The sequence below is a fragment of the Denticeps clupeoides genome, chromosome 1 (genome assembly GCF_900700375.1).
Source record: "Denticeps clupeoides chromosome 1, fDenClu1.1, whole genome shotgun sequence".
NCBI classification, from domain to species: Eukaryota; Metazoa; Chordata; class Actinopteri; order Clupeiformes; family Denticipitidae; genus Denticeps; species Denticeps clupeoides.
Window position 1 is genome coordinate 27671814 of NC_041707.1, and position 20014 is coordinate 27691827.

At 42.2% G+C, this 20014-nt stretch overlaps 1 protein-coding gene across 3 annotated transcripts in view; it reads right to left on the reverse strand.

Annotated features, from left to right (window-relative positions):
• Window positions 1-14390, reverse strand: part of LOC114784829 (otoferlin-like) — a 101290-nt gene extending 86900 nt beyond the window's left edge. For all 3 annotated transcript variants that reach the window (XM_028970560.1, XM_028970582.1, XM_028970571.1), the window contains exons 1-7: window positions 14217-14390; window positions 13380-13448; window positions 9675-9789; window positions 2818-2872; window positions 385-516; window positions 217-279; window positions 50-134 (exon numbers count right to left, since the gene is read on the reverse strand). In XM_028970560.1, the coding sequence (XP_028826393.1) occupies window positions 50-134; window positions 217-279; window positions 385-516; window positions 2818-2872; window positions 9675-9789; window positions 13380-13428 (499 nt within the window). In that variant the 5' untranslated portion in view covers window positions 13429-13448; window positions 14217-14390. The remainder of the gene's footprint in view (window positions 1-49; window positions 135-216; window positions 280-384; window positions 517-2817; window positions 2873-9674; window positions 9790-13379; window positions 13449-14216) is intronic.
• Between the last annotated feature and the right edge of the window lie 5624 nt (window positions 14391-20014).

The following is a 20014-nucleotide window of genomic DNA, read 5'->3' on the forward strand; positions in this document are numbered from 1 at the left end:
TTTTATGCTTTAAGCCAAAGTGCATCATAAAATAAACTGACAGCATTACCAATTTGGGAATACACAGTTCCCACATCAAGTTTGAAAGTCCCTACCAGTGTTCCACTTCTCAAGAGATTTTTTGAATGAATTACCTGAGGAATAAATCATTCAGTAAGAACTAGATAGAGAGTTATTTTACATTATTTGTCAGAAGTTTATGCCAGTTTAACTCACAGACAACTTAAGGATCTTGTCAAACATCACATGAGGTGGAACATGGAAGTCAAAGACAAAATACTGATGGGAAAAAAGAGGTGTTAATGAAAGCTCACATTCTGACTTTTTAGTAAATTATTTGGCATTAATCAGTTGACGTGTATAGTACAATAACATTGTCTTTACCTCATTGTAGTAAGGGCAGTTGGTAGACTCTTTCACTGAAGTATATTTCTTGTCATCTCCAATTTCAACACAAACTGCCGGGTCCATGTTTAATCCCACTAGCTGTCTGGCTTCAATAACTGTGACACTGACCTTTTCGTATAGATATATCAGGTGTTTGTCATCATTTTATTGTGTATGAGATAAAAACCGGATTCCAAAAAAGTTGGGACACTGTACAAATCGTGAATAAAAACTGAATGTAATGATGTGGAGGTGCCAACTTCTAATATTTTATTCAGAATAGAACATGTAAAATGTATCATTTTAAGGGAAAAATATGTTGATTCAGAATTTCATGGTATCAACAAATCCCCAAAAAGTTGGGACAAGGCCATTTTCAACACTGTGTGGCATCTCCCCTTCTTCTTACAACACTCAAGTTTCTCAAGTTTAGAAATAAGAATGCTCTCCCATTCTTGTCTAATACAGGCCTCTAACTGTTCAATCGTCTTGGGCCTTGTTTGTCGCACCTTCCTCTTTATGATGTGCCAAATGTTCTCTATAGGTTGAAGAGCTTGACTGCAGACTGGCCATTTCAGTACCCGGATCCTTCTCCTACGCAGCCATGATGTTGTGATTGATGCAGAATGATGCAGGGTCTTCCCTGAAAGGGATGATGTCTGGGTGGGAGCATATGTTGTTCTAGAACTTGAATATATTTTGCTGCATTGACAGTGCCTTTCAAGACATGCAAGCTACCCATGCCACACGCACTCATGGAACCCCATACCAACAGAGATGCAGGCTTCTGAACTGAGCATTGATAACAACTTGGGTTGTCCTTGTCCTCTTTGGTCCGGATGACATGGCATCCCATATTTCCAAAAAGAACTTTGAATCGTGACTCGTCTGATCACAGAACAGTCTTCCATTTTGCCACACTCCATTTTAAATTATCCCTGGCCCAGTGAAAATGCCTGAGCTTGTGGATCTTGCTTAGAAATGGCTTCTTCTTTGCACTGTAGGGTTTCAGCTGGCAACGGCAGAAGGCATGGTGGATTGTGTTCACTGACAATGTTTTCTGGAAGTATTCCTGAGCCCATTCTGTGATTTCCTTTACAGTAGCATTCCTGGTTGTGGTGCAGTGTCGTTTAAGGGCCCAGAGATCACGGGCATCCAGTATGGTTTTACGGCCTTGACCCTTACGCACAGAGATTGTTCCAGATTCTTTGAATCTTCGGATGATGTTATGCACAGTTGATACAACAACAACAACAACATTTTTTTTTTTTTAGCCCAAAATCACATACTGTATGTACAGTTGACACCCCCCACATTTGACCCTTCTGCACACAAGGAAAAACTCCACACAAAAAAAAACTCTAGGAGAGAGAAAAAAAAGAAAGGAAGAAACCTTGGGAAGGAGTGATACAGAGAGGGACCCCCTTCCAGGGTAGAGTGAGCCTGCAAATGGGGATGATATAATAATAAGTCCTACAGTTTGGAGAAGTCCAGAATGTAGTCCAGTGTCATGGTCTAGATTACGTTTCCATAATGATGTTACTGGTCCACTTGAAGATCCCTGAAGCTGTAGTTGTAACGGTGGTGGTGGCTGTGGTGACCCTCTGGTGTGTTTCATGGTATGTCCTTGTTTAGCAGTTGTCAGTAACCAGGATTTATTTGCTGGTCTCTTCACTGGGGTGAAGAGACCAGTTGTCTGTGTGTTTGATTCCGTGTCTCGGAGAAAAACAAACAGAAGCAGCGGCAGACGGTTGCACTGTACGACCGATACTGAAATATGTGGTATATTGGTGCTACAGTGGCCCGGTACCCTAACTAGGACAGCCTAACTAGGGTGAATTTAACTTTGTGTCTAACAGGGGGACTCTTTGATAAACTGGACTTTATAATTGACACTGCGTCAAAGTGAAGTGAAATGAGCGTCTAGGATTTTAACAAAAAGCCAGAGAAAACAGATAGGTTTTGAGATTGGATTTAAACACTGAGACTGTGTCTGAGTCCCGGATACTGACAGGCAGGCCGTTCCACAACTGTGACCTTCTGTACTTTTGGTACCAGTTGATGATGATAGATGCAAAATCTTTTATACCCAATCATGTTGCCAATTGACCTAATTAGTGTTAATTGGTCTTCCAGCTCTTCGTTATGCTCAAATTTACTTGTTCCAGCCTCTTATTACTACTTTTTTGGGATTTGTTGACAACGTGATATTTTGAATCAACATATTTTTCCTTTAAAATAATACATTTACTCGGATTAAACATTTGATCTGTCATTTACGTTCTATTACAAATAAAATATTGACATTTTCCATTTCCACATCATTGCATTCAGTTTTTATTCACGATTTGTTTAGTGTCCCAACTTTTTTGGAATCCGGTTAGTAATATAATTTATGTCAATATAGTTTAGACACTTGTTAACACTTACTTGGAAATCCATTGGCCTACCAGCACTTGGTTCCATCTTTATATCTGGCTTAGACCTGAAAATGAAGGCAATACTTGCATTAGATTTTAAATAATTAAATATTAAATTAAAAATGGATATACCATTTTCTTCACAACTTTTTTTTTTTAAACATATCATATAGATTTAAATTTCAATCTTTTACAACCACCTAACAAAAAACAAACAAGCTAAATAATAATAATAATAATAATAATAATAATAATAATACTTAAATGAACACAAGATCAAAGATAAAAAAAAAAATAATAAAAAAATAGCTATAAGATACTTGTCTGTATATTTAGAATGTCCATCAGTTCCACAAAAGAGTGACCATCCAGACTAAAACACATCAACAACAACAACATTTATTTCTTATATAGGCCAAAGCCACATACAGTATGTCTCAATGGGCTTTGACAAGCCCTACACTTGACCCTTCTGCACAAAAGGAAAAACTCCACAAAATCTAGGAGAGAGAAAAAAAGAAAGGAAGAAACCTTGGGATACAGAGAGGGACGCCCTTCCAGGGTAGAGTGAGCCTGCACATGGTGTCAGTGCAGAGCTGGTGATGATTTGTACAATATAATAATAAGTCCTACAGTTGTAGGGTTGGAGAAGTCCAGAATGTAGTCCAGTGTCATGGTCTAGATTACGTGTCCATAATGATGCTTCTGGTCCACCCCTTTCAGACCGGATCATGACAGTACCCCCCCTCTTAAGCACGACCCCTGGCGGGCCAGGCCAAGCAGTCCACGAAGGAGGGAGGGAAGTCCATACACTGAGTCTTAATGATTCGAGTGGACATTAGATGAGATGAGATAAGATGAGAACAGCTGAGATGAATGATAAATGAAGGATGACTGGTCCAGTATTCATGATGGATGAGCCGCGGAAGTCCTGCGCAGAAGGCTTCGGGCCAGTGTGGTCCTGGCACCTCGTCCGCAGGCGCCCACTGCTCACTGTCAATCTCCGGCTCACCCCACTGAATGGCCGCTCCTCACCTTCAACACCACCAGACACGGGACTGAGAGGTAGGGGTCGGGACCCTGCAGAAAATGAAACCAAGGCTGGCCAGGGACAAGGAAGCTGGCAGCGTCCTCCCGGCGAGTCGCGGATCCTTTGATCTCAGCGGGGCACCATCTGCTGCGTCCAAATGCGCGGTCAGGTCTTTTTAGATTAGAAAGGCATATAATGAAATAAAATGTTCTGTAGGGCCAATTGTAATACCTGAAATATGTGTATGTTTACAAATTGCCTTCAAATTCCAAATTCAAATTTTATTTGTCACATACATAGTCATACACGCTATGCTATGCAGTGAAATGCTTTTTGCGACTGCTACAGTCCACAGTATTGCAAATGTTGCAAGTATACAATGAAGACCAATACAGGTATGCAAATATTGCAAACATAACCAAATATTACACTTTTACGTCTTTAACATAAAATATGTGTAACAGGTATGGTAAAGGTGAGCAAATGAGTGAAAGACAATGCATAAGATAAAAAAAAAAAGTAAAAAGACCAGAGATTGTGCAAAGAGAAAAACGCGCAAATATTTTGTGCAAAGTGATTTTATGCAAAGAGTCCAGAGTGATTGAAAGTGAAAGTGCTGGAGTGTATTGGAGTTCTATGTATTGTTGTTGTTAAGGGCTCGGATAGCATGCGGGAAGAAGCACTTCCTCATTCTCACTGTGTTGGACTTCAGGGAGCGAAAGCGCTTCCCTGATCACAGCAGAGAGAAGAGTCCATTGTTGGGGTGGCTGAGGTCCTTCACTATCTTCCTGGCCCTGGTACAGCACCGTACCAGGTTGATCACTAGGGTGAAAAGCTGCCCTGGCGTGTTCCCCTATAGAGTCTAAAAGGGGCAGATATTATTTCATTCGTTAGTATCTCAGCTGAAGGGTTTGCATACAGAATCTGGACCCATTTCAAAAACTCCAAACTGCAGTCCCCAGGCCCCATTCTTTCCATAGTAGTAAACAGGTACCACCACTCAATACTATCAAACACTTTCTCAGCATCTAATGACAGAAGTGCATTATCACAAGTATTAGATGGCTCTTGCCGCCGCCTGCTGGCTCACTCGAAAACTGCGGCTACAACTCCGGTCATCCTCCGTTTTCACCAACTCAAACCACCGTCATTCCTCCAAACAATTGGGGGGAACCCATGCAGGATGCATGGATGGTTGACTGAGAACATCCATAAAAAACGAACCCCATTGCCACTCACTAACACCGCCCTCAATGCCCTCTGTGGGGCCAAGTATTTCACGAATATTTGATGCTCTCCAGGACATGCTGGGATGGTGGATGTATGCTTACCTGGATGACATCCTCATCTACTCGCCCGCATTGGAAACCCACATCCAACATGTGAGAGCAGTCCTAAAGAGATTGCTCGCCCACCGACTGTACTGTTGGAAAAAAGCACCTTCCACCAGTGCTCCACCACATTCCTGGGTTTTACCATCTTGCCCCAGGGAGTGGCCATGGAGCCCAAGAAGCTGGAAGCATTGGCATCATGCCCATACCCACGACGCTGAAACAACTGCAACGGTTTCTTGGGTTTGCGAATTTCTATCGTCGTTTCATCCATGGCTACAATACAGTCACAGTACCACTCACTGCTCTCACCAAACCTTCAACACTGCCTTTTCATCTGACCACAGATGCCAACCATGACTTCAAGTCCCTGTGCCTTTGTTTCAGCACCTCTCCTGTCCTTCAAAATCCAGACTCTTCACTTCCATTTGTTGTGGAAGTGGACGCATCAGAGGTGGGTGCTGCCGCTGTCCTCTTTCAACACAGCCCAGACTAGAAACTGCACCCGTGTTGCTTCTTCTCACGGAAGTTTACTCTGACGCAACAGCTTTACGGGGTGGGGGACCTTGAGCTGCTAGCAGTGAAGTGGCCGCTTGAGGAGTGGCCGCTTGAGGACTCTTGAGGACTCCAAACACTCCTGCTGTCGGTCCCCTGCATGCTCTTCCCATTGCTCATCGTCCCTGGACCCACCTCGCCTTGGACTTCTTCACCGGTCTCCCAGAAGCCAACGTAATGACCACCATCCTGCCAATAGTGGGGACCCCAATTTGTCTCAGCAGTGTGGAAAGCCTTCTGCCACCTCATTGGTTCCACCTGCAGTTTCTCCTTTGGCTACCACCCTCAGACCAATGGCCAGGTGGAGAGATTCAACCTGTGTTACCAACCATGCTAAACTGAAGTCTTTGAACAGCATTTGTGCACATGAGTCCTTATTGTCCATGTGGGTGAGGACAAAAGTAAAGAGGATAGAAAAAGAAGACTAGGTTCCTTTGTAGTCTGACAACTTCAGCTCCTTAAACTTGCCATTAATGACTGCAGTACCCTCGCAGATGCAGGGTGATTGCATTGGCATTGTCTGTGGAGCGGTTTGGATGAAGGGCAAATTGCAGTGGGTCAGGGTGGTAGTCATTATGACACAACACTGAATACTTCTTGGGCACGGGCACAATGGTGGTGGCCTTAAGACACTTTAGAACAACAGCGGTGCTCAGTCAGATGTTGAAGATGTCGATGAGAATATCTGCCAGCCGGTCTGCTTCTTTGAGCACTCTTCCAGGGATGTTGTCTGGTCCATCAGCCTTTCATGAGTTAACTGTGCAAACAGTTTTCCTCACATCCACCATGGTTAGACACAGCACCTGATTACTGTGAGGAGGGTTGGATTTCCTTGCAGTCACATTGTTCTGTGTGTCAAATCATGCATAGAAGTCATTCTGCACATTTGGTAGGGAGGGGTCACTGTCACAGGCAGAGATTTTTGTCCTGTAGTTTGTGACAGCCTGAATGCCCTGCCACAGACCAGTTTGTTTTTTTGGCTAAAAATGGGAAATGTTTGGAAGGGTCGGTGTATGTTGTCCTGCTGATACATAAACAAAGAAATATTGATTCACAGATTAATGCACTGGCTCTCAAAGATGGCACAGATGTAAAAGAGTGCATCAGACGAGTCATGGGGGCAATTCTAACTCACAGTCTTGTAAGACACAAAATGGTAAGATTGGCTTCCAACGCATCCAAATCAAAGAAGATAAATTTGTAAGTTTGTTTTGAGACTGAATCCCTTATACACTCACTTTGGCAATGAAAGTGAAAGTGAAGTGATTGTCATTGTGATACACTACATCACAACACACAGTGCACACAGCAGAGGACAAAATGTGTCCTCTGCTTTTAACCCATCACCCTTGGTGAGCAGTGGTCAGCCATGAAAGGCGCCCGGGGAGCAGTGTGTGGGGACGGTCCTTTGTTCAGTGGCACCTCAGTGCCACCTTGGCGGCTCGGGATTCAAACTGGCAACCTTCTGATTATGGGGCTCCTTAACCGCTAGGCCACCACTGCCCCATAATTTTATGGGTTTATACTGCTGGAAATTTTGTCTATATCTGTCTGTATGTGTGTTTTAGAGGCTGTGCATGTCATGTCACCACAGAGCATTCAGACTGGAGGACCTGAGGCTGTAGTCCCAGAGTTAGGAGAATAGTCAGGTCAAAAGGGGTCATACTGGGAGAGCGAGGAACATCCGTGGAGCAGGCAAAGGCAACATTGTTGGAAGCACAGGGGTCAAAGAGCATCGAGGTCAAACAAAAAAGCAGCAACCAAGGCCAAGGCCAATGCTGATTAGGGGTAGCCCAAAAACAGATAGGATAGGGAGCGACTGACTTATTTCTTTCTTCTTTAATGTAGCTGTACTCCTGTGGTGAAGATCAAAATTGCAAACCGTGCTATGTAATTTTTTTGGTGAAAGTATATTTTTTTGTCACAGGGTTCAAAATGTAATTTTATTTATTTGTAGCCATAGACTCCAAGAGAACTTCACAGGTTCTTTAAGCAGGGTGACACCCTGTCTTTGTTTGGCCAGAGGGAACATTGAAAGGGGTAAGCTGTTGTGTTTTTTTTTTTTCATTTCATTGACCTTATTTGACCTACCTTACAGATTTGTATCTAGCCGTGTTGAAATTCCAGGTTATGATGTTGGGTGTGGATACCTGGGTTTCCAGAATTGAAGACTCATTCGTGTGACCAGGGCATTGAAGGATATACCGAGTTTTTAGCAAGCCGTGTGGAACTTCCGGGTCACATTGTGGGATTTGCTGGGTTTGTGTTGAGTGTGAGTGTTTAGAACATCATATAAGTAATGATTCCCCTGTTTGTTATTGTTGTGCAGTTTGAGATGTTTATGAAATGTAATGTGTATTTCTTTTGACAGAAAAATCATTACAGTCTTAATGCTGTTTTATTTTTATATATAATTGTGTGTAATTGGGGGCGAGTGGAAGCGATCCATACCTCCTTTGTTTAGTGTTTTGTGTAATTGTTTTCTTTATGTGCATTTGGATTTCATTTATTTTTCAAAGTAAGTCAGCTGAAGATCCCCCAGGCTCACCAGAGAGGCAAGGGCATCTTGTTGTTGCGGAGTCCCCTTTTTCTGCACTAATTGTAGAGGTAATTTCTACACTTGGTTTGGTGTTTATGCACAAGGAGTAAATTGTTCTTTGTCATTTTTTTGTGAAAGTGGCAATAAAAACAGCACACGGGAAACTGTCGTCAGCGTCATCATTTTTACTCCTGTCTTGCATAAGAGCACAACACAGTGTGGCCGGAGCTGCAGATTGGCTACATGTGCAACAAAGGAGTGGCTAGGTAAAAACATTACAAGGTTCTAAATCAGGAATGCAGTTCAGATCAGCAGACTAAGCACAGGAGCACCACAGGGATGTGCGCTTAGTCCCATGCTCTTCACTCTGCTGACTCACAACTTCACAGCCACACACACCACCAACCACATCAACAAATTTGCAGATGATATGATATGCTGGAACTGATAAGCAGGGATGATGAGTCGGTATACACTGAGGAGAAGGAAAGGCTATCAGCATGGTGCTACAACAACAAACTGTCTCTGAATGTCAATATGTCCAGCCCCCTGGATCCACATTACCGCAACCACATCTGAAATCTTAAATCATCTGCAGATTAAATTTTTGGTGCACTCTGCACTGTAATCTCTCATGTCTCTCACTGTGCTGCTGTGATATTATTATTATATCATGTCATTTCACTGATACTACTATCATTATTATTATAGTATATTATATTCCATATACACTACATACTAAATATATTCATACTGTGATGCCACGGTGCCCATGCACCTGATTATGAAGTACTGCTTCATTCCAGCTGACACCAATTCGTCTTAATGGATCGGAACTCCATAAAACCCACTTCCTTCCCCCGTCAGCACATGGTTATGACACCGACATATTGCCATATTGCTGCTACTAGTCTGCCTGGTTTGTCTAGATTGCCTTGACCTGCACTATAAAATGGGTCAGTGCAAGATACCCTTTGTCATATTGTCATGATGTCCTTTTGTACTACTTAGTTTTTGCACACTGTGAATCCCCGAAGCTTCGCAATATCATCTCTCTGTGTACTTGTATAAGGTGAAATGACAATAAAGTTGACTTTGACTTTTTAATAAGATACTACAAATCATTTTGTTATTGAATACTTACAAGTACAGGCACAACACATTTAATATTTCCAATATCTGTCTTCTCCAATTGTAGTTGGCCTTTTTAGATTGTATATTTGCTTTAATCAGTACTCCCATGTGGTTTATGTTAAGATTACTGATTCTTTCATGCTTAAAAAAATACAAGATCATGGATGGCTTTGGTGAGGGTTTTTACAAACTTACCATTTCCACAATGTCAAAGTAATTTTCAGGTTTATATATACATATATATATATATATATATATATATATATATATGAGCCTACCTCTTGTTGGAGACATTGGTTGTTACTGCGGTTACAGAGGCAAGAGAAATGGTGTCTGGATCAGGGCCATCATATCTTTGGTTCAGGTCTTCAGTCTCCAAAATAGCTGGCTCATCTAAAAACATTTTGGTGAACGGATTAGTAAGACAATAATATTATTGTTAACAATAATAATATAAATATAAAAACACATTGCAGAATCTGCATGTCTGAAAGTAAGCTAAAGTAATCAATATAAATTAACTTATTCTAAGAAACACACTCTTTAGTACTTTCATAAACGGTTCCATTTCATTTGTCCAGCCAAATATTGACACACTTACTGGTGTGTAAGTATTGGTATTGGTCTTGCATTTCTTACCTTATAGAACTGGACTATGAAATAATTATGTAATAAACCAAAAAAACAAAGAAAACAAATAGTCAACAAGGCCAAGTTAATATTTGAGGCTGTCCAAAGCAGGGAGCTTTTACTGTGATAACAGCATTTCACAATCTTGTCTTCTCTAAAACACTTTAATTTAGACTGTTGAATGATTTTTCAGCAGTCCGGAAGACTTATTCGTTTCTCATGTTAATGAGCATCTCATATCACCTCTGGGAGCCACTCTTGAGGAGTTAACACTTTCATTTTGGATCCATAATTTTTTTGGCTTTTCTGGGATCCACCTGTTTACATTAGTTTTAAATAAATGTTTAACTAAAGCCAACTGTTAAAGCCAACCAAGTGACTTGGAAAGGATCCGCCTCTACCTAACGTAGACTCTCCACTGGTGTCCCTCAAGGCTTGGTGCTAGGTCCTCTCCTTTTCTCCCTTTACATGAGATCACTTGGTGAGGTCATTTCCTCACATGGATTATCACTACCACTGCTATGCTGATGACACACAACTCCTCTTCTCCTTTCCTCCCTCTGAATTACATGCTGCTTTTCAGCAACCTTTCCCACTCATGTAGATTCCTTCTCTACAATATCAGACGAATCTGCCCTTATCTGTCAACCCAGTACTGCTCGCCTGGTCCCTCCATCGCTAAAGGTAAAAGGAAAACATTAATCTAGACTCTTCTCCTGGATCTCTCCTGGACAAAAAACACCACTGCATTGGCCAAGAAAGCACAGCAGCGTCTTTACTTCCTCCGCAAACTTAGAAGAGCAAGAGCACCAGCCCCCATCATGCACACATTCTACCGAGGAACCATCGAGAGCATCCTGTCTAGCTGCATCACTGTGTGGTTTGGAGCCTGCAATGCGTCCTGCCAAACAACTCTCCAACGCACAGTAAGAGCAGCTGAGAGAATCATCGGTGTCCCTCTCCCCTCCCTCCAAGACATCTACAGTACACGCCTCACCAAGAAAGCCCTCGGCATAGCAGCTGATCCCACCCACCCAATGCAAACCTTCTTCAGCCTGCTGCCATCAGGGAGGAGACTGCGGAGTCTCCAGGCCAGGACCAGCAGACTGAAGGACAGCTTCACCCATCAGGCGGTCAGGAAACTCAACTCCCTCCCGGCTCTGCCCCCACTCCCCTCACTCCCCTCTTCTGCTCCACAAACTTTTTGAACTCTAAATCACACAAACTGACCATGCACCAGTCACTCTGTGCAGCTCTGGTCTGCCATCTACCTCACTTTCACTTCGTCACTTTAAACTTAAAACTCTGTTGCACTATTGGTTTTTGCACTCTCCTGATGTTGCACTCTCCACCATGTGCCCTTATTTGTATATGGTGTTTTTAAAATTGTATATTGTGCCTTTCTTTTTAAATTGTATTTATACTCTGTATTCGTTACTGTTACTGTTTTTGTATTTAATGTTACTTTTATGGGTCAGATAGTAACGTAATTTCAATTCTCTGCATGTCCTGTACATGTGGCAGAATTGACAATAAAGTTGACTTGACTTGACTTGACTTCTCCGTCTTGGCCCCTCGGTGGTGGAATGAACTTCCCCTCGAGGTCAGAACAGCTCAGTCACTGAGCACCTTCAAACGACAGCTCAAGACCTTCCTCTTTAAAGAATATTTAGATTAAATTGTAACTTTCTTATTGTCGAACTTGTGTACAGAATCTACAACAGAGTGAATAAAAAGATTGTATTCATAGTTGGGGTCCTAGTGAACCGGAATTGATCTCTTCATCGATGGTAACTTGAAAGCACGTTGTAAGTCACTCTGGATAAAGGCATCTGCCAAATGCCGTAAATGTAAACTGAGGACAATACAAACAACGGAACTTACATGTAATCACCCCCGAGAGCCCCCAAGAGTCTGGCGGGTAACACTGTACGTGCAGATTAAAGTAAAAGTTAAGTGATCTGCTTTTAACCCACCACCCTGGGCTGGCAGGTATGCAGGTTAAAGTAATGCTGCTGTGTTACAACCCCGGATCATGGTCAGATGGGTCACAAGATTGAGCTTGCATGAAAGTGCGCATTGCATGATTACAGCTGGAGGCTCAGGAAAGGATTGACATGTGCCGGTTGGAGTTGGACAAAGAGGTCGATTTCTGTGCGCTGAGGGTGGAGGATTGCTGCCACTGTTAGCCCTAGGGCAGATGCCGACCTGGTAGACCTGCCGTCTCAGCTAACTCCATCCATTTTGTGCTAGTGCCACCTTTCCAGGAAACTGAGGTGGACACATACTTTTTGTGTGTTTGACTGCATCGCAAGCAATGTGCAGTGGCCACGTGAAGTTTGGTAACTCTTACTCCAATGTAAGCTGGTGGAAAGATCACAGGAGGTGTGCCGCCATTTTACACAAATATGAATTGGTGCCAGAAGCATATAGTCAACGTTTTAGGAATGCCAGGAAAACACTTCACAAACTTATGTCGAATTCACACAGGAACAGGCAGTCCTGTTTGGAAAATGGTGTGTGGCCAGCAAGGTCCTGAATTTTAAAGAACGTTTATCTTTGAATCACATTATTTGAAAAAGAGTGGGAGTTTATTCTGATTGTCCTGTTGAGGGAGTTTGCTCAACAGGCAACCTTCCGATTACGGGTCTGTTACCTTACCTTCTAGGTTGCCTGCCCCTGTCAAGTTAATTTTCTACGACGTTTAACACTAGAACTCCCAGGTTTTTCTGACCCCCCTCAGTCCTACCAGAGGTACGCCAAATGGCACCAGGCACATTATTGTACAATCAAAAAGGAGACATTAGCAAAGTGGTGCAGCATTTCGAGGTGTATGTGTGTTCCAATTCAGTAACTACTGCTGTTTTTACGAATCACAATCAGCTAGTGTTTTGGGTAGCATGTACAATCAGAACCATCGGTTTATTGCACAACACTAAAACTCTGAGATCCGGCATAAGAGGGAGTAGGTTGAACTTGTGTTATACACCCTAGGAGAAGAGGGCAGGCAACAACCCATGTATGTTTTCTTGGGTTAGGTAGTCAGCCAGGGTTTTCGTGAATGAGTTAGGCTTTTTACAGGGAAAGATATTGTTTGTTGTTTTTTTTTAACTGACCAATCATTGGTCTTTAATCATGACCAGTCATAAACCTTTCTTGGTTGATATCACCCACTAACAAAACTAAGTTATATTATTAAAACATTTTTTAAATTTAGCAAGTTATATTTTCATGTAAAGTAAAAAAGAAATCTGTGTATATAACACAGATCTCTTTTCCTTCCATTTTAACAATTTACAGTCTTTTTAAATACAAATTTTTAATCACTTTTTTATTTGTATTAAGGATCTTACCTTGACTTTTACTGTCATCCTTGGGTGTTCGTGACTTTCCACGCTTCATGGCTGAATCTTCTTTTACTTCTGCAATACACAAACGTCATAAGACCATTCTGCTTTTAAGATCTATACCAGAATTGATTGTCCAGCCATTTGTAGAAACTAAAAACAAAAATGCTGGGTATTAGACTGTCCACCACTCTACCTAATGCCACAATAGCTTTTTAAGTTTGTACAACGTACAGTAGAGCTATATTATCCTATGTTTTGACTAAGAAGGCTTTACTTGAATTTCAATATTCAAAATTGTGATTATGCAAGACCTAACCTGGCCAATAGGGATTGAACTATAAAAAAATATTTTAATGTTAATTTAATATTAGGGGTTTTCAGAAACCATTGTGACTTGCTTCTTTTCAAAAATATATAAACTAAGCTGATTGTGTAGCAGTTTTACTGTATAATGAGGAGAGGAATACCAGCATTTTTTTCCTATGAAGAGGATACAAAAAAAGATGAACAGCAATTACATTTCAAACTCACATAATGTAAAATTACATAATCACATAATCTAAAAAAAAGGAGGGATGATAAAACAAGATGTGCAAATTATCAACATGACATTGTGCTGTATGTGATTATAATCTTTGCAAAATGATTAGCTGTAAATTTCAAGAAAGGAAACAAAAATATGAAGATTTAAGAAGGAAGTTATTGAAGAACTTTCGGGTCTTTCATTGTTACTTTGAATACAAAAATAGAAACACACCATCATCATTACAATGTTAAATGAATAAAATGTCACAGTAATCAGCAGTTATACCAGACTAACCAGGTGCATACTATACTCACCATAAAACAAGTCCTAAAGAGACTTTCCCACAAAGACCTAGAACCTAAAGTCTTGACTTGTCTCCAAATCAATTATCCAATATGCTATTTTTGAAAATCACTTATTTGATGATCACTGTTTCAAAAACAAATGTAAAGTAGCACAAAAACCTGTGTGGTTTGCTTCTGGAGAACAGTATGGGAGGAGAGATGTGATCTGCTTATTAATACTGCATGGGTTTTTAACCCTAGATACCCAGTAACAAGAAATAGATTGCACCGACATTGTCTGCCTCAGCAAACCTAAAAAGTCCAATAAAACATAAAAATGTAAAAAGCATCATCAGTCTTAATTTTTTCCTAGTGTATGGGGGGAAGTGAATACAGGAATATATATGAATAACTGCAAGGAAGTGGAAAAAGAGTCTATATTTATTGTAACAAGTTATATGTTAGTAATATTTTAGTAATTTATATGTACAGTACTCATTTAATGGTTTTACAAATAAGCAAGATCTTCCATGTAGCATGTGTTACAGGACAACATATCAGTTAACTTGCCAGTATCTAGTTGAACACAGTGTTGAATTATTTACATACGCTCATTAGAATTGCATGTGTCATCCATTATACTATATATCATGATAGCATTAGTATATTATCATCAGAATGGATCATTTCAACACCATTAGTTGTCTTTCAGTGTTACAGGTTTGTACATAACAACTAAGTACAACTAAACAACAACTAAACATTTGCAGTTTTAAATGTACAATTTTACATTGCATTACCTCCAAAGAAATTTCTATTATAAATATACATTTTTGAAAAATTTATATTCAGCAGTCGTTTAGGAGTTAATTTACTTTATGCAGTGATCTTATTCTTTTTTAGAAATGAAAGACATTTGCCACTAACTGCAGCAGTAAAGCATGGAAGCAAAACTTCAGTCAGTATAGACTTTCTGCAGTTAACACGGTAGACAATGCACTGCATTCACTCTTTCTCTCGTCAGTTTGAAGTTCATTCATTTAAACTATTACACAAAATAAACAGAAAATACAACCACAGATACAACCAGGTTTGAAAAAAATCTTTAAATTCACTAAGAAACTCAGAGTAAGGTCTAGGGAGGTTAGAAATAATAATTAATGGAAAAAATTTTGGATTTTTATTTTGCGAGACTATGGGTTTTGATGGTAGAGAGAGTTTCAAAAGAGTTAAATCCATGTCTGGGTTTATGTGTTATACCGAGGTTATCATTATAAATTACTGCAACGCCACCTCCTCTTTCAGTTAATCGAGGTTGGTTCACATAGCTGTATCCAGGAGGGCTAGACTCGTTTAATGCTACAAGGGAAGACATTTACATTTACATTTACAGCATTTATCAGACGCCCTTATCCAGAGCGACTTACAATCAGTAGTTACAGGGATAGTCTCCCTGGAGCAACTTAGGGTTAAGTGTCTTGCTCAGGGACACTTAATGGTAGTAAGTGGGATTCGAACCCGGCTCTTCTGGTTCATAGGCGAGTGTGTTTCCCACTAGGCTACTACCACCCAAGAGCAGCAAAGTACACACCACAGGATGTTAAAAAGGACTGGAATGTACCTGCTGCTCCTGACAAGCGTCCTGCTATAGCCCACAGATGGGCTTTTTTCCCTTACACCCTTTTTACCATTTTTTAATTAAAATAAAACTAAGGACAAATAGGCTGACCTATGTGTCCTAGTTTTTTTTTCATGTACATCATGAATTCTTCACAGAAAGATTGATTAAATGGGCTTAGTTTTGGAGCCAGTAAGCCAAAGGTTTTAAGCTTTGATCTAATAAAAGTATTGAGTTTGAATAAAAAACTTTTTTTGTGAGGAATAAAAACCAATTGCTTGCTCATTTTAAGAGGATTTTTATGTTGCATAACACACTATTGACAGAGTTGTTTAAAAATGCAAAAGTATGAGTTATCCGATTAATCGATCGACAGAATATCGACAGAATACTCAATTCCAAAAATATTCGATAGTTGCAGCCCTAGTGCACACAGTGAAATTTGTCCTCTGCATTTAACCCATCACCCTGATTGAGCAGTGGGCAGCCATGACAGGTGCCTGGGGAGCAGTGTGTGGGGACGGTGCTTTGCTCAGTGGCACCTCAGTGGCACCTTTGCTGATCAGGATTCAAACCGACAACCTTCTGATTATGGGGCCACTTCCTTAAGTGAATTGCTTTTTGCCATTCAGTAAAGGTCCCACCAAGATTCATGCAAATAGTCAATTGGCCCTTGACTGGCTGAGTTCTTCCACGTGGTTCTCCTTTGCCTCTTTGCTCTGTGCTTCAGGTGTGGGATGCGACATTCTGTCACGTCCGCGAGCTGATGGGGGAATGACGCACAGAGGCATGAAATACTGCAAATAATACAAAAAACAAACCGGTGCGAGGGCCAAAAACAGGGGAAACAAAAGTGGAGAACATAAACTAACCTGCAGTTGTGTGGCGATTGCCAGAACTAAGAAGAACACTACACATGGGTTGCACGGTCCACATAAAAATGTCACAGCCTCAATAGGCTGCTCAACAAGTCCTTATAACCAGGCTCCAGCCATGTCTACCTAATTAACCACACCTGTTCCATGGCTGGAGCCCTGATGTCAAGCAGATATAAAGTGAAGTGATTGTCACATGTGATACACAGCAGCACACATATATGTGCCAGGTGCGTTTCCAGGTGCACCCAATTGTGACAACCTCATCCAGCCAGGGGAACAGACACAGTGTCAGCATATTTATGAGTTTTATTAATAATCTTAATGTTTCTTGTAGTATCTGTTATTTTAATAGAGTGAGGTAAAGACACAGTGTCAATAGTGTACACACTACACTAGGACCAGTATTTATATGTAATAAATATTTATCTGTAATAAAGTAATTGACACTGTGTCTGGGAGTGTTTTAGTTTCAGTTTAAACACTGAGACTGAACACTGCAGAGCTATATAGAAGAAGGATGTGCTCCCAGTTGTGACCTTCTGTATTTTGGGTACAAGTAGTGACCGTGCACTGAACTAGCTGGAGTTCACTAATGCACCTACTACAACATCCAGACCGTAATGCATTGCAGTAATCTAACCTTGATGTAATAAAGGCGTAGGCCAACTTTTCTGCGTCATGCAATAGTTCTTTGCAATATTTCTAAGGTGAAAGAATGATATCCTAGTGATATTATCCACATGTGAATCAAACGAGGGACCTGCGTCAATGAGGACACCTAGATCCTTTACTTCTGTACTTGATAAGATGGAAAGACATAAAGGTAATATGAAAATAGCAACACACCTAAGACGGAACATTGTGGAACAACAAACTCCACTTTACTATGTGAAGACAAATCACCATTAATGTCCACAAATTGATACAGATCAGTCAAATATGATGTGAACCATAGGAGGGCTATTACTGTCAGGATTGCCTGCAGCTGGGCTCCACACCTGACTCCATTCCTGATGCCCCATAAATGCCGGATGTTTCCGCCCCTTCTAGATCTCCGGGATTTTCGTGAACTTGACATTGTAACCGTGTGTTAGTATTTTCAGTTCTGGCAATCGCCACATGCCTACGGGTTAGTTTGTGTTCTTCATTTAGGTTAAATCATTTTCGGCCACCGCGCCAGTCTTTATTTGTGTTTATTGTTTATTGTATAATAAAACCCCCTTCCCAGTATGGCAGACCTCTGCGCTTCCTTCCCCCGTAAGTCCGTAGGCGTGACAGAATGCCGGAGATCTCCCCAAAAGCGCAGAGAAAAAAAGCAGAGGAGAAAATGCACCGCGAAGGACGCAGCCCGGCGCGGCAAACGCGGACACCAGGGGAGAGACGCGACACCCGTTCTGGTGGAGCGTTTTCTCCCCGAGAAGCCGTGGTATGCGGCGCTGCGTGATGACGTCACCCCCAGGAAACTCCGCGAAACCCAGAAGCGACAACGTCGGCGGGTGAGTGGGCGGAGCGAGGACGTTGGCGTCGGCAGCAGCAAGGAAGTGACGTGGGCAGCGAGCGCAGAAGATGCGACCCCCACGATCTTCGTCATGTCGAGCCAAGAACTCTGCGCTCTGCTGGCAAGGCTCCCCGTGGACTGGGACGACACGGACGACGACAAGAGCACGGAAGACGAGAGTTGGGCTCCGCCCATCGCGCCAGTCTGCGATCGTCGTAAGGTCCGTGGGGACCCATGTCACTTCCAGGGGGGTGAGAAGTGACAACGGCGGCGTCCCTCCAGCGAGGAGGTGGGCAGGCTCCAGCCCGAATGGCCAGAGTACTGCCCATGGGAGTTGATCGCACCCTGGGTCCAGGATGTCCGCAGGGTGGACGACCCTCGGAGTCACCGGTGGGAGGACACGGATGATGAGAGCGACAATGACGTGGATTTTCGTTGGGCGGTCGGGGCCGGGATGGCTCCACCCAGCGCGTGCGTCCGAGATTGTCGCGACATCCATGAAGATCCACGTGACTTCCGAGGGTACGAGGTCGACACGGACTACGACGAGGATGACGGCAATTGGGCAGTCGGTGCCGGGATGGCTCCGCCCATCGTACCCGTCCATGATCGTTGCGAGGTCCGTGGAGACCCACGTCAGTCCCAGAGGTGCGTCAACAGCGAGGAGGAGGACAGCGATGGGTAAGCTGGTGGAACAGGGCGACAGGAGGTCGCCAGCCAGCAACTGCACTGCCGGAACTGCCTCACAGGGAAGATGCCCTCCCAGCTCCAGTCGCCGACCCGCCTTCCCTCTGCTCGGACGTTCCCCAGCTGAATGGCAGTGCATCACCAGCGCCCCCGCATGCTGGAGAAGACGTCCACCACCCCCCACGCCACACGCCCCCCACCATCTCCAGCGACATGCCCAGCCACGTGTGGGACAGCATGATCAATAGTGTGAAACGCTGCAATAAGGTAAAGCAAGACAAGCAGCGAGATGCGACTCTAACAGCAGGTCATTAACCACTTAACCAGTCTTGTGTCAGTGCTATGATGAGGTGTAAATCCGACTGATATACTTCATGAATGTGGTTGTCTATGTACACGCACAGCTGCTATACTACAACCTTTTCAAAAAATGTATATATAAACAGAAGGTTGGATATCGGTCTATAATTCAAATGCTGACTGCAATCAAGATTAGGTGGTCTAATTACTGCTACCTTGAATGAACTTGGTATGTGGCCGGTGCTAAGCAACCAATTAATAATTTTATGGATAGGACATCGGGTGCTACTTATTTAAGAAAACTTGTAGAAAGAGGATCTAGAGGATATGCAAGTACATTGATTTGATGATGAGATTAGTTTAATTATTCAGGCTCTTTAAGGAGGTTGAAGCGTTCTAATTGGTAGTCTGCTATTTGTGGTCTGCTATTTTCCATTGTAGTTTCAATGGAGCATTCAATGGAGTTTGTTATGCTATTCAGAATACAATCAATTTACTTCGACACCATTTACGTTCTAATTTCTGGTTGGTCTGCTTAAGCGAGCATGTGTGGTCATTATAACAAGGTATTAAAATCTTATCTTTTATCTTTTGAGGGGAGAAACATTATGAAAGATGAAAGTGAAATGATTGTCATTATGAAACACTGCAGCACAGCACACAGTGCACACAATGAAATGTGCCCTCTGCTTTTAACCCATCACCCTTAGTGAGCAGTGGGCAGCCATGAAAGGCGCCCGGAGAGCAGTGTGTGGGGATGGTGTTTTGCTCATTGGCACCTTAGTGCAAATCAAAAAGATTTGTTTGCAATTGAATTTGGTTTTAAATACCATCACTAAGCCTCCTC